The sequence below is a fragment of the Cebidichthys violaceus genome, unplaced genomic scaffold (assembly GCF_023349555.1).
Source record: "Cebidichthys violaceus isolate CVI_PGR_0920_01 unplaced genomic scaffold, fCebVio1.0.p SCAF_38, whole genome shotgun sequence".
In the NCBI taxonomy this organism is placed as follows: domain Eukaryota; kingdom Metazoa; phylum Chordata; class Actinopteri; order Perciformes; family Stichaeidae; genus Cebidichthys; species Cebidichthys violaceus.
The window spans coordinates 670,459-684,101 of NW_027176572.1; the positions used below are offsets into that span (position 1 = coordinate 670,459).

Below are 13,643 nucleotides of genomic sequence, written 5' to 3' on the forward strand. Positions count from 1 at the left end.
CCACTACATCCCTGGTTACCAGGATGAAGGCGCCCTCTTGTGTTGAGCTTCAGTTTTCACATTTCACCTGTTAACCTGCTGTGATGTTCATTGCAGGAAGACATGTACAAACTTCAAACAATATCAGTAAAGAGACATTTAAATGTGACGTCACACTGTGTCAATTTGTTCACAGGAGTCACATCCTGTTATTTGAGAAAGGTAAGTATTTTCATGTAAGATTCACTTCAAACAACATTGAGGCTGTGGGTTAAAGTTTTTCTGACTTCTTGAATTCTGATTAAACAAACATGGATTCATTTAATTTTTCATAAGTTTTTTATTGGAGAAAGGACAGTATTTTCATGTAAGATTCACTTCATCCACACAATCAGTCAGATTGATCAGAATCTCATGGATGTAAAACAGATGAATGAGTTAGCTCCTTATTGATTATGATGTATAACAGCTCACAGGTCCACCAAACAAATCAATATAAATGCAGTTATAGATTTATTTACAAATGTACAAAGAGGTGAGAACAAAACAGCAAACGCATCAATTCAAAGATCGATCAAACTTTTAAAAAAAGTTTAGGTTTTAACCCAAAGAAATGTCAAAACAGTTACAGAACAATTAAACGTGATGTTTGATCGACAGCTGATTTAAATGACTCCTGTCTTTGAGTTTAGACTTTGACTGAACAGAACCAGGAAGGAGCTCCATCTAAAGAAACTCAAACATTTACAGAACAACTCATGACAAGATGTCAAAGTACCGCCCACAATGTTTGACTGACAGCTGATCTCTGTGCAGTGAAGAAACGCCACAACAATCAGCTGTCAGCAACAAACATGGAGACAAAATGAGTTCAAGAGTTCAAACACAGAGTTCAACCCTGAAAGGACTTCTGTCTATTTTAGTTTACAGAACTCAGCAGTGGTTCCAGAACTAAAAGGCAATAGTCCAGCATAGAGAGGCTGAGTGAATGTGGTCTGGACTCTGTGGAGGAGACTCATGGTTTCAGAGACGCTGTAGAAGGACAGAATACCTGCACTGTGATCCAGGTACACTCCTACTCTGGAGGACTGAGGACCTGAGACGAGAGTTTGGACTTTGTTGTACAAAAATAAATCACTGTTTTTGTCACATCGTAATGCCCAAGATTTGTCATTCCATCCAAATCCACATTCATCCCAGTCCCCTTTTCTGCTGATATCTTTGTATGCAACTGCTGCAAAAACTCCTTCTCCTCTCCACTCCACCTCCCAGTAACAACGTCCAGTCAGACTCTCTCTACTCAGGACCTGATAACATTCAGTGAATCTGTCTCTGTGACGAGAATAAGACTGATGTTTTTTCATAAATGTTACTTTTCTGTTCTCATCAGATAATAACAGCAGTCTGTTTACTGTGTTTGGATCCAGTGTGATTTCACGTGAATATTTTAAGAACTCAGCTCTGGTCTTGGGCTCTGATTGTGACAGTAAAACATCCACTTCAGTCACCATAAGTGAGACGTTTGTCCATTTGTCTCTCAGAACGTCCTGTAGTTTATCTCTGACTTCTGACACAGCCTCTGTCACATCCTCAAAGTAGCTCAGAGGACGGATCCTGATGCTGGATGAGTCTGTAGACTCACTGAGTGGTGACAGTGAGGGGTAGTTGTGTAGAAACTGGTTGTGATCCTCTGTGTGTGAAATCTTCTTCAGCTCAGTGTCGTTCCTCTTCAGCTCAGTGATCTCCTGCTCCAGCTTCTCCTGAAGCTCTTTGACTCGACTCACTTCAGTTCTCTGCTGGGATCTGACCTGCTGCTTCACATCAGAGCTTCTTTCCTCCATGAGATGGATCAGCTCAATGAAGATCTTCTCATTGTCCTCCACTGCTTTATCAGCAGAGAGATTGATGTTCTCCACCTCCTGTTGAAGCAGCTTCACATCTTTCTCTCTGTCCTGGATTCTTTTCTGGATGTTTAGTCGACTCACCTCCAGCTCTCTCTGTCTCTCAGTCCTTTCTGCTGCAGCTGAGACTGTATCGTGGCCTTTATGTTCATCCATTAAGCAGAGATAACAGATACACTGCTGATCAGTACGACAGAACATCTTCATCACCTCATCGTGACGAGAGCAGATGTTCTCCTGGAGCTTGTTGGAGGGGTCCACCAGCTTGTGTTTTTCAAAGGCAGGAGATTCATAATGAGGCTGAAGGTGATTCTCACAATAAGAGACCAGACAGACCAGACAGGACTTGAAGGCTTTCAGTTTCCTACCAGTGCAGACATCACAGGACACATCTTCAGGTCCAGCATAGCAGTGATCAGCAGCAGCAGCTTGGAGTCCAGTCTTCTTCAGTTGCTCCACTAAATCTGCTAACATGGTGTTTTTCAGCAAGACAGGCCTCGGTGTGAAGGTCTGCCTACACTGAGGACAGCTGTGGAGTTTCTTCTCCTCCTCTTCATCCCAGTGGGTTTTAATACAGTTCATGCAGTAGCTGTGTCCACAGGGAATGGTCACCGGATCTTTCAGTAGATCCAGACAGATGGAACAAGAGAAACTTTCCTCGTCCAGATGAATTCCTTTCTGCGCCATTTTCTCCTCTCCGTGACAAGATCGTCTGAGTTTCACTTCCTCAGAATCAACTCTACTTTGAGCTCTGATCTGAACAACATGTGTCTCTGCAGTGAATGGAGTCTGTCAGCTGCTGCACTTCACCACTATGTTGGTTACAGCCTTCTTCAAACTGTAGATCTGAAGGGGAGGGAACAAGGAAACACAGACAGAGTGGAGCCAGCTGTGTTTGAGAGCAGGAAGAAGAGGGAGGGGTTATCAAGCGTTGGTTCATTCCAGGAAGAGGAGCAGTTTGAGAGAGAGACTGTGTTTAACATTTTTTTACAATAGAGTTATTTTCTCTGTTTTAGAAGGTAATCTTAAACACTCAAACCTAAAAGGCTGCAACAGGTGAAGAATTTCACTCAGGAATCAGGCAGCAAAAAATCAATCCCAGAGTCCCCCCTAAGGCCTCAAACCCTGAACCCTCAAGGACTCACTGACGTCACCTGTTAAATGGTTGAGTGTGAGAGACTGTGAGGCCTTGAAATGGTGTAAATACGATTGGGACAGCACTTTGCTGAACATATCACGTTACCATGACAATGTAAGAAAACATGTACAATTGTGGGTATTTATTTAATATTTTTTACTCCCTGATTTGAACGTCTTCCAGGCTCTTTCCTCACAAGATGAGGTAATTTCAAATAATATATTTACGTGTTTCTTTTAAAACAGCTTCAGTAACAGAATGAAATGTTTGCGGAATAAATCTGTGTAATATAACTTCTGATTTCATGTGTTTTCATGTTCCATCTTCAACCCTTAATGTGTCTGAGTAAATGTCATTTACCAGGCTGAACACATGTTTATCTTCCACTGGTAACCCCGTGTTCAACGTCACATTGATATGAACTGTGTGTGTGTGTGTGTGGGGGTGGGGGCATCCTCAAAACAAGACACAAAAAACCAACAGCAGCACAATCTGTGAAACAAAAGGATGCACTTCCACATCTAGTGACTCTACTTCTGTTCATATTAAAGAAACAGTAAACGCTCCAGAGAATTCACTTTTTGTCTCACAGGAGTTTGACAGAATTACATTTCTAGTTCAGTGTGGCTTTGTAGCACAAAGGCAGTAAAACTGCCTGTGCCAAAGCACACTGTATATAATCCATAGGGCTTAATAATAATAATAATCATATCCCGAAAGTTTGGCGCGCTTCTCCTCACACAGCGTTGCCAACACCTGTGCAAAAAATACACCAAAACGTGTGGCCTGATCGGGAATGGTGTGCAATGACTTATCTCAGAGATTTGCCCAGCCGTTTTCCCGAAAATCCCAAAAAACAGAGCAAAATTTACCCATTGACTTGAATGGGGTTTCGTCATGAAGAGAGCTAAAAAAAACCACTTAACTTTGGACCCATATTGACCAGTCATATTTTAACGTGGAAAAATTATTAAAAGTTTAAAACGTAGACAAAACGATGGACGTTATTGAGCCAAATGGACATTTTGATAGCTAGCACAGTTTTCATGAAGTCACAGATTAAGTTTCAGGAAGATTTTTGGTCCGTTTCAAATTTTATAATGGGTGTGTATTGTGCAGCTCGTTAAGTGCTAGAGTGAGGGCATAACTGTCAGAGTGGAGCAGAGCAGGAAAATATTCTGTGATTTTTCCAAACAAATTGCTCCCATTCCTACAATTTTTACTCTTTATACACCATTTTTGGCCAAACAGCTTGGAAATGTGCTGGTCGCAGCCAAGTGTCTATGGAATCCAACAGACTTACACATTTGGCTCAAAGAGCCGCAGAGCGACATGAACTCTGACCAACTGTTCCATTAGACTCCATGTTAAATCAGACCACTAATTTCTCAAAGAAAGCAGACGGTACCAGTTTTGTAACTTGCGCTGGAGCTCACATTTTTAACACTACAGACACAATTTTCACAGGATCTGTTCTTCAAGTCATCCTTCCTCTCCAGTATTATTATCGGGGCAATAGGAACTACGGTTATGGGGTTTTTAGGTTTTGTTTGACAGGTGCTTCCCAGTTTTTTCTCCTTGAAATGGCTGCAAGGACACAGGTGTATTAGTGATGTCGATAAACACAGACTCACAGACACATGCACATACATTCCTCTCACTCCATCTCTCTGTGTGTCTCTCTCTCTGTGTGTCTCTCTCTCTGTGTGTCTCTCTCTCATACAGTCATTCAGGTCTTGGAGATTTTTTAGAGGACCCCCCCCCCCACACACACACACACACACACACACACGCCATTTTAAAATACAAGCCCCATCGAATGAATTCCAACTGAAATGCTTTTGATGAAGCCTGTCATTTAATAACCTGTTTGTGTTTATCTAACATTATGATTCTGTCACCCCCCCCCTCCCCCGACACCCATTTCAAAATAAAGGCCCCAAAGAGGGAATTCTAACTGAAATGTTTGTGATGAAGCCTGTCATTTAATAACCTCTGTTTATGTGTGTCAAACATTATGATTATGTCTCCTCTCCCCCTCTCTAACCCACCCAGCCCCACCCTTTCAAAATAAAAGCCCTATAGAGTAACTATCTTAACATGAAGCTCAGAATGAGGTTCATACAGAAATGATGGGAGCGTTAGCTCCCATCATTTCAAAAGGCTCCTCAAACAAAGATGTATATCTCCAATACAGAATTGACGGGAGCCATTTGTATACTGTCCATGATGAACACAAGATTCAATCCAAGAGTATGAATCTAAAATGCAGAAAAGACCTTATGCAAATTATTCTGTGCCAACGCACTTGTGTGTTATCCAGACTTTATACAAGTCTCTCTCTCTCTCTCTCTCTCTGTCTGTCTGTCATTGGTTTCACTTTTTCAAGAGTATGAGTCTAAAATGCAGAAAAGAGAGAAGCGATATCTCAATCAAACCTTAACGATACTACCGGTTACATATATATATATATATGTAAACACATTGCGACGTCTTCGGGCACTAGAAGCCACAATGTCAACATTTCTTGCGAAATTTTCTAGTTTTAATTTATAATCTGCTTAAAAACATGGTATAAAAATATGCAGACAGACTGCTTGAACCTCCACTACATCCCTGGTTATCAGGATGAAGGCGCCCTCTTGTGTTGTGTGATGTTCACTGCAGGAAGACGTGTACAAACTTCAAACATCAGTAAAGAGACGTTTAAATGTGACGCCACACTGTGTCCGTTTGTTCACAGGAGTCACATCCTGGAACACTGATGCTGCATTCAGGGCACATGGGAAAGATGGTAGAGAAGAGCTTCACCTTTACAAACAGTGTTCACATCAGCTCTCAGGTTGTAAACAGTATTCATGAATGTGAGGTTTGAGGCTGTGGGTTAAAGTTTCTCTGACTTCTTGAATTCTGATTAAACAAACATGGATTCATTTCATTTTTCATAAGTTTTTTATTGGAGAAAGGACAGTATTTTCATGTAAGATTCACTTCATCCATACAATCAGTCAGATTGATCAGAATCTCATGGATGTAAAACAGATGAATGAGTTAGCTCCTTATTGATTATGATGTATAACAGCTCACAGGTCCACCAAACAAATCAATATAAATGCAGTTATAGATTTATTTACAAATGTACAAAGAGGTGAGAACAAAACAGCAAATGCATCAATTCAAAGATCGATCAAACTTTTAAAAAAAGTTTAGGTTTTAACCCAAAGAAACGTCAAAACAGTTACAGAACAATTAAACGTGATGTTTGATCGACAGCTGATTTAAATGACTCCTGTCTTTGAGTTTAGACTTTGACTGAACAGAACCAGGAAGGAGCTCCACCTAAAGAAACTCAAACATTTACAGAACAACTCATGACAAGATGTCAAAGTACCGCCCACAATGTTTGACTGACAGCTGATCTCTGTGCAGTGAAGAAACGCCACAACAATCAGCTGTCAGCAACAAACATGGAGACTAAATGAGTTGAAGAGTTCAAACACAAAGTTTAACCCTGAAAGGACTTCTGTCTATTTTAGTTTACAGAACTCAGCAGTGGTTCCAGAGGAGCCACTGCTGAGATAGATAGATAGAAGATAAAGTCCAGCATAGAGAGGCTGAGTGAATGTAGTCTGGACTCTGTGGAGGAGAGTCATGGTTTCAGAGACGCTGTAGAAGGACAGAATACCTGCACTGTGATCCAGGTACACTCCTACTCTGGAGGACTGAGGACCTGAGATGGGAGTTTCTACTTTGTTGTACCACAAATTATAACTGTTATTGTCACATGTTAATGCCCAAGATTTGTCATTCCATCCAAATCTACATTTACCCCCGTCCCATTTCCTGCTGATATTCTTGTGTGCAACTGCTACAAAAACTCCTTCTCCTCTCCACTCCACCTCCCAGTAACAACGTCCAGTAAGATTCTCTCTACTCAGGACCTGACAACATCCAGTGAATCTGTCTGGATGACTAGAATAAGACTGATGTTTTCTCATAAATGTTACTTTTCTGTTCTCATCAGATAATAACAGCAGTGTGTGTGCTGTGTTTGGATCCAGTGTCATTTCACGTGAATATTTTAAGAACTCAGCTCTGGTCTTGGGCTCTGGTTCTGGCAGTAAAACATCCACTTCAGTCACCATCAGTGAGACGTTTGTCCACTTGTCTCTCAGAACGTCCTGTAGTTCATCTCTGACTTCTGACACAGCCTCTGTCACGTCCTCAAAGTAGCTCAGAGGACTGATCCTGATGCTGGATGAGTCTGTAGACTCACTCAGTGGTGACAGTGAGGGGTAGTTGTGTAGAAACTGGTTGTGATCCTCTGTGTGTGAGAGCTTCTTCAGCTCAGCGTCGTTCCTCTTCAGCTCAGTGATCTCCTGCTCCAGCTTCTCCTGAAGCTCTTTGACTCGACTCACTTCAGTTCTCTGCTGGGATCTGACCTGCTGCTTCACATCAGAGCTTCTTTTCTCCATGAGACGGATGAGCTCAGTGAAGATCTTCTCATTGTCCTCCACTGCTTTATCAGCAGAGAGATTGATGTTCTCCACCTCCTGTTGAAGCAGCTTCACGTCTTTCTCTCTGTCCTGGATTCTCTGCTGGATGTTTAGTTGACTCACCTCCAGCTCTCTCTGCCTCTCAGTGATTTCTGCTGCAGCTGAGACTGTGTCGTGGCCTTTATGTTCATCCATTAAGCAGAGATAACAGATACACTGCTGATCAGTACGACAGAAGATCTTCATTACCTCATTATGATGAGAGCAGATGTTCTCCTGGAGCTTGTTGGAGGGGTCCACCAGCTTGTGTTTCTTTAATTGAGCTACATCATAATGAGGCTGAAGGTGATTCTCACAGTAAGAGACCAGACACACCAGACAGGACTTGAAGGCTTTCAGTTTCCTACCAGTGCAGACATCACAGGACACATCTTCAGGTCCAGCATAGCAGTGATCAGCAGGAGCAGCTTGGAGTCCAGTCTTCTTCAGTTCCTCCACTAAATCTGCTAACATGGTGTTTTTCACCAGGACAGGCCTCCGTCTGAAGGTCTGTCTACACTGAGGACAGCTGTGGGGTTTCTTCTTCTCCTCTTCATCCCAGTGGGTTTTAATACAGTTCATGCAGTAGCTGTGTCCACAGGGAATAGCCACCGGATCCTTCAGTAGATCCAGACAGATGCAACAAGAGAAGGTCTCCTGGTCCAGATGAACTCCTTTCTGAGCCATTTTCTTCTCCTCATGTGAGAGTTTCACTCAACAGAAACAGAAGTCTGTGCTTCGACCAAAAGTCAAACTGTTCTTTTTGTCCCGTTAGAGCTGCTGCTCCTTGACGTGCTCCTTTACGGTGATCTCCCACACTTGCATGTCGCTGAAAAGGAGGAGGGAACAAACCACCAAGCGCGCATGTGTAACACTGCAGTTACACCATTGGTCGGTCGAGTTGCAGCTCCCCCTCTCCTCATTGGCTGTTGCTATTTCAAAACGAATAGGCCGTGTTTCAGCTGCGTGACGTCTTTTCTTTTCCGCGATCAAGTCAGCTGATCCACTTCCTTAATGCGTGCGCGGTTTGTTTACTCTCCCTGCAAAGCTCGAGCACAGAAAGCAGAATCAGAGTAGTGGAGCAATGCTTTGTTGTTATATGTTTTAAAACATAATGTTATTAATTATACCTTATTTGAGATTACTTATTTATTATACTTGTGTCTCTTGAACTGTCCACCTTGCTGCTGTAATCCTGCATATGTTTACATTTTGTGATAAAGTGGGCTCATCAAACCTGCAGTAGATCACATTATAATTAATTAATACTACTAATACTAATTAATACTAAATGTTAGAAGCTCTTCCACATCACAGACATATATATATATATATATATATATATATATAAAATTAATTATAATGTGATCTACTGCAGGTTTGATGAGCCCACTTTATCACAAAATGTAAACATATGCAGGATTACAGCAGCATATATATATATATATATATATATATATATATATATATATATATATATATATATATATATATATATATATATATATATATATATATATATATATATATATATATATATATTACAAATGTGAATATGAAGCATGTAGCACAATCATGGGTCAGAACCAGAGCAGCTTACTGACTGTTGATTCCTGTCTGACTACAATGAAGGAAAAGTCAGAACAAACATTCACTAAACTGCCACTGGGAGGCGATAGAGTTCCACTGAAACTCCACCGATGTGGAGAAATGTGTGTTCACACTCCTTTTTTCTTTCTGTGTAGGCCTATTTGTGTGTCAGATGTAAACAGTGATGACTGAAGATGATTATCTGCTCTGATTTTTTATTTTCTGTGTGTTAGATTGAAATTAACAACTGTAATCCTGTTTCACATATAGATGTTTTATTGATTAATTCTGTGGCATTCATTTAAAGATTTACTTCCCATAATACTGGGGTTTGATTTCCAGTGATGGAAGAAATATTCAGATCTTTTAATCACGTCAAAGTATCCATAATGATGAAAAACACTCAATGGCAACAAAAACCTCTGCATTCAAAGTCCTTCAAGTTAAAAGTTAAAGTTACTGTGAAGAACTTTTAACTGGTTATGAAACACAAATTAGCAAAATCAGATGAAATCATGCAGGTTCACCAGAAACTTCTTCAGCTCAGACTCCAGCGGGGCCTTAAGCAGAGACCGGTCCACCGTGGACAAACCCAGATCCGGCTTCACCTGCAGCCTTGGACCTGCAGTCGGAGCTCCGGAGGGAGGAGAGCTCAGCTCCTGGCAGCAGCAGCAGCAGGGTCTCTTCCTCCTCCTTCTCCTCCTCCAGGAGCAGAGCTTCTCCTCTCTGGGAGCCAACACCGACACCACGCTGCTGGAGACCCAGGACGTGTTGCTGGACCCGCTGGAGGGAAGTGAGGCACGGGAGATCCAGAACCAGGACTGAGAGGGGGCAGACTGTGAGACCCTGCTGCAGTAAAATTAGAGGTTTTCTAAAGGGAGTCTGGTGCTCAGAGACAATGTAATTTTTACAGAAGTTAATACTAAATGTTAGAAGCTCTTCCACATCACAGACAACATTGCGACCAATGGAAACTGATTATTGCCAAATTATTTCATACAAAAGATGAAACAGGGCTGTACAGATATCTATCACTGAGGACATTCTTTTGATATTGTGTCTGACATTTTGGGAAGTGTTAATTAAAAAGGGAAAATTTAAAGTAAAATGATTTTAAAATGCAACATGTAGATTCTGATCATTTTTGATTCCATTTCCCGATTGTCATATAAATTAATAAAATAAAACCGTAAAATGAAACAATAGCATCTGAAATACAAGAGGAGACATACAAAAGCCAACAAAAGTGTTATATAAACCCCATAATATATAAATATTTGATTTTAAATATCCAAATATTTAAATACAAACCTTGGTTCACAGTTAAACTAGACAGTTGAGGTTGAACACAGAAGAATCATTCAGGAGGACAAAGACAGGTTTAAAGAATCAAAGTACAGGTTGAGCAAGACGGTGAGAGAAACCAAACGACTGTACTCTGAGAAACTCCAACAACAGTTCTCAGTGAACGACTCTGCTTCTGTCTGAAAAGGTCTCTGATTGATCATCAACTGCAAACTTAAAGCTCCTCACTCCACTAACGACTTTCACATGTCCAATGACCTGAATGAATCCTGCTGTGGTTTGTTGTCGAAGCAAACTTGGCCCGGGGCCTGTTGTTCGAAAGTAGAATAAAGACATCCAGGATAAGTGGGAAAGCCAGGTTGGACAAAGTCTCATAAGTTCATCCTGGCTTAGTTGGTTGTTCGAACGCCGAGCCAGGCTGAAGAGGGGCGGCTTTGTCAAGCCAGGTCTAACTAATTTGAGTAAGTGCGCGGCCACGGCTTCCTTCAGTAGACCACAGAGATGGATCACAGATTCACTGATGAGACGACAGGTGTGGACACTTTCCTCCAATGAACAGCAGATCTGAATGCTGACGTAAGGTGACACACCTCTCATAAAATGAAGCACCGCTGCTGTCTTGAAGTTTGGAGACGGACTGATTAAATGAGTCGTGTAATTAATTGCAAGCACCTTTGCAAGTGCAGCCATTTCTAATGACTGTAATGACTGCAATAAAATCAGATTTGAGCTGGCAAACAATATGAAGGGTGTTTATTTACAATGACGAACACACAAATAGGCCCCAATTATGAAAAAGAACTATCGTAATAGGCTAACTTTATTTATTTATTTAATTTGATCATGTTTTGTTTTATTTATTTTTTTTAAATAATAATTTAGCCTACGTGTTGTTTGGTTAAAAACGAGGCCAATGCGTAGCCTTCATCAGAACATGGAATGACTGTATAAAACACATTCATTTCTGACTCCAAAGATAAGACAACAGAATCAACTAAGCTTGGCATTTAGCCTGGTCTGGAACAGGCTAGCTGCAGAGAATAAATCACCATGGTAACTTGACCAGGATAAAGTTATCCAGCTTTCGAACAACCTACTGCAGGCTAAATTTAGCCAGGATAACCAACATATCCCGGCTTAATCCCTTATCTAGGTTTCGAACAACAGGCCCCAGATCTCTAGAAATGCTACAAAAACTTTGTAGGAAGTATTTTATTCTTCAGCATCATGTAAGTCCGAATGACTACCTAACTAAGGAAATAACTAACAGGGGCTGAAAGAGTACTAGAATAATATACTCAGGTAAAAGTACTTGTGTAAAAATGTTTGTAAAACTGAGAGAAAACATTACTGCTACACTGTTAAAAGGAGACGTTGATATATGAATGTCCTGGTTCTCTCTGAGTGACACCTTGAGATAGTCTGCTATTAACCTGAAGTGAAATTATTTTGTAACTATGCACAGTTTCCTCTAAAATCTAATCTGAAATTAAACAAATTGTCTCATGAATTTGATTTGAAGTTGGCTCGTGAATGAGATTTTGAAGGGCTTTAATTTTGAAATGCTACATCAGAATGTCCTGGTTCTGTCTGAGTGACACCTTGAGGTAGTCTGCTATTAACCTGATTTTGTAACTATGCACCATGTCTTTTAATTAAAAACATCAGGTACATGTGTAGGGCATATGCCCAAAGTTACAACCATTGCTTACGCTGATGACATCACTGTTATCATCAAAAATTATTTGGAGATGCTTTAACGAGTAATTGTAGTAAGAACTAGCAACTGGAGCTAAATTAAATCATAAGAAAACAGAGGGAGTTTGGATCGGAGATGAGTGTGACAAATGTAATATTAACCCAGAAATTAAAATACTGAGTTTAACTTTTTGTAACAGAGATAGTATTGAAAAAAAACTGGGAGAATAAGTTGTTGAATTAAAGAAGAGGTGAAAAGATGGGGAAACTAAAGTACTTGTTATAAAACAAGAGTTAATGTAGTCAAGACTTTCATCTTATCCAAACTACTACTACTATTTTTCCTCCATCCAACAAAATGATAATCCAGTTGAACAAACAGTGTGAAAACTTAATCTGGGGATCAACCAGGGAAGTGACTAAAGAGATATTTTGTTTAAAAGTAAAGAATATGGTGGGTTAGGGGCTGTAGAGCTGGGTGGTAGATTATATATAATTCTGCCTCCATCCCCAGAAATGATCTCTGGGTAGGAGATCACTCCATGTGGAGAAAGAGGAAAGGGAGACTTAGACAAGGTCCTGAATATAAATTAATATATGGAGATTTCATCGCTCAAAATCAACACCTATGGATGGACTGGAATGATCTATCGCGTAAAAATATGTTAAAAAAGAAAAATTTCAAATATGGTGGATTACTACAACAATGTAACTGATATTCAAGGAAAGGAAGCAATTCAAATATATTTTCTTAAAAACCTCTCAGAGAGCAAATGTCCCATGATTCATTGTAATGAGGACGAAACACAACAACATCTACTCGTGGACTGTTGCAGAGCTCAAGAGGTCTGGTCCATGATTCAAGGCCTTGGCCTAATTTTCCATGTTCATTATAATTCTGTCATGTCACTCTGTTCAATGAGAAGATACAGTATCTGTTAAACAACAAGATTTCTTTCAACTCATTGTCAGCATTACATGTTTCAAACTGTGGAGGACTTTGTCATTTTAATAGAACAGACTGTTATAGACAGCAACATGGTAATGAAAGACATCTTCACTGACCTCAGAAGGAGGAGAACTCTCGATAAAGACCAGATCCACAAACTGAGCTTTTGATCCACAAGACAGATACGAAAAAAGTGCTGTTATGCATGTATATTTATAATTTCACTATGTATTTATTAAATTACGGTTTTATCCAAAGCGACTTACAATTCAGTATCTATTTACACACCGTAGACGCAGCTACGGGAGACATTCTGGGGTTATGTGTCTTGCTCAAGGACACATTGACTCAAGACTAGTAGAGCAGGAGCCGGGGATCAAACCACCAACCCTCTGATTGAAAGGCGGCCCTGCTCGCCACTTAGCCACGGTCACATTTATGAACTGTAAACATGTTATAAACTTCATAAAGCTAATTTGAGGAGCTGCAGCATTAATTAAAGAAAAAGCTGAAACTTATACTGACAACCAAAGTGTTTATTTCTTTTA

At 40.4% G+C, this 13,643-nt stretch overlaps 2 protein-coding genes across 2 annotated transcripts; both read right to left on the reverse strand.

Moving 5' to 3' along the window:
- Positions 1-299: 299 nt before the first annotated feature.
- LOC137884377 (tripartite motif-containing protein 16-like) lies at positions 300-2,650 on the reverse strand. The gene has a single exon (XM_068726162.1). It carries the CDS (start codon positions 2,565-2,567, stop codon positions 894-896), a length of 1,674 nt encoding a protein of 557 aa, XP_068582263.1. The 5' UTR covers positions 2,568-2,650; the 3' UTR covers positions 300-893.
- A 3,325-nt stretch (positions 2,651-5,975) lies between these two features.
- Positions 5,976-8,364, reverse strand: LOC137884378 (tripartite motif-containing protein 16-like). Its single transcript, XM_068726163.1, has one exon. The coding sequence runs from the start codon at positions 8,238-8,240 to the stop codon at positions 6,546-6,548; it is 1,695 nt and encodes a 564-aa protein (XP_068582264.1). The 5' UTR covers positions 8,241-8,364; the 3' UTR covers positions 5,976-6,545.
- Between the last annotated feature and the right edge of the window lie 5,279 nt (positions 8,365-13,643).

Excerpts from the sequence above, each read along its gene's own strand:
- LOC137884377 (XM_068726162.1), bottom strand. The coding sequence starts at position 2,567 with ATGGCGCAGAAAGGAATTCATCTGGACGAGGAAAGTTTCTCTTGTTCC.
- LOC137884378 (XM_068726163.1), bottom strand. The coding sequence starts at position 8,240 with ATGGCTCAGAAAGGAGTTCATCTGGACCAGGAGACCTTCTCTTGTTGC.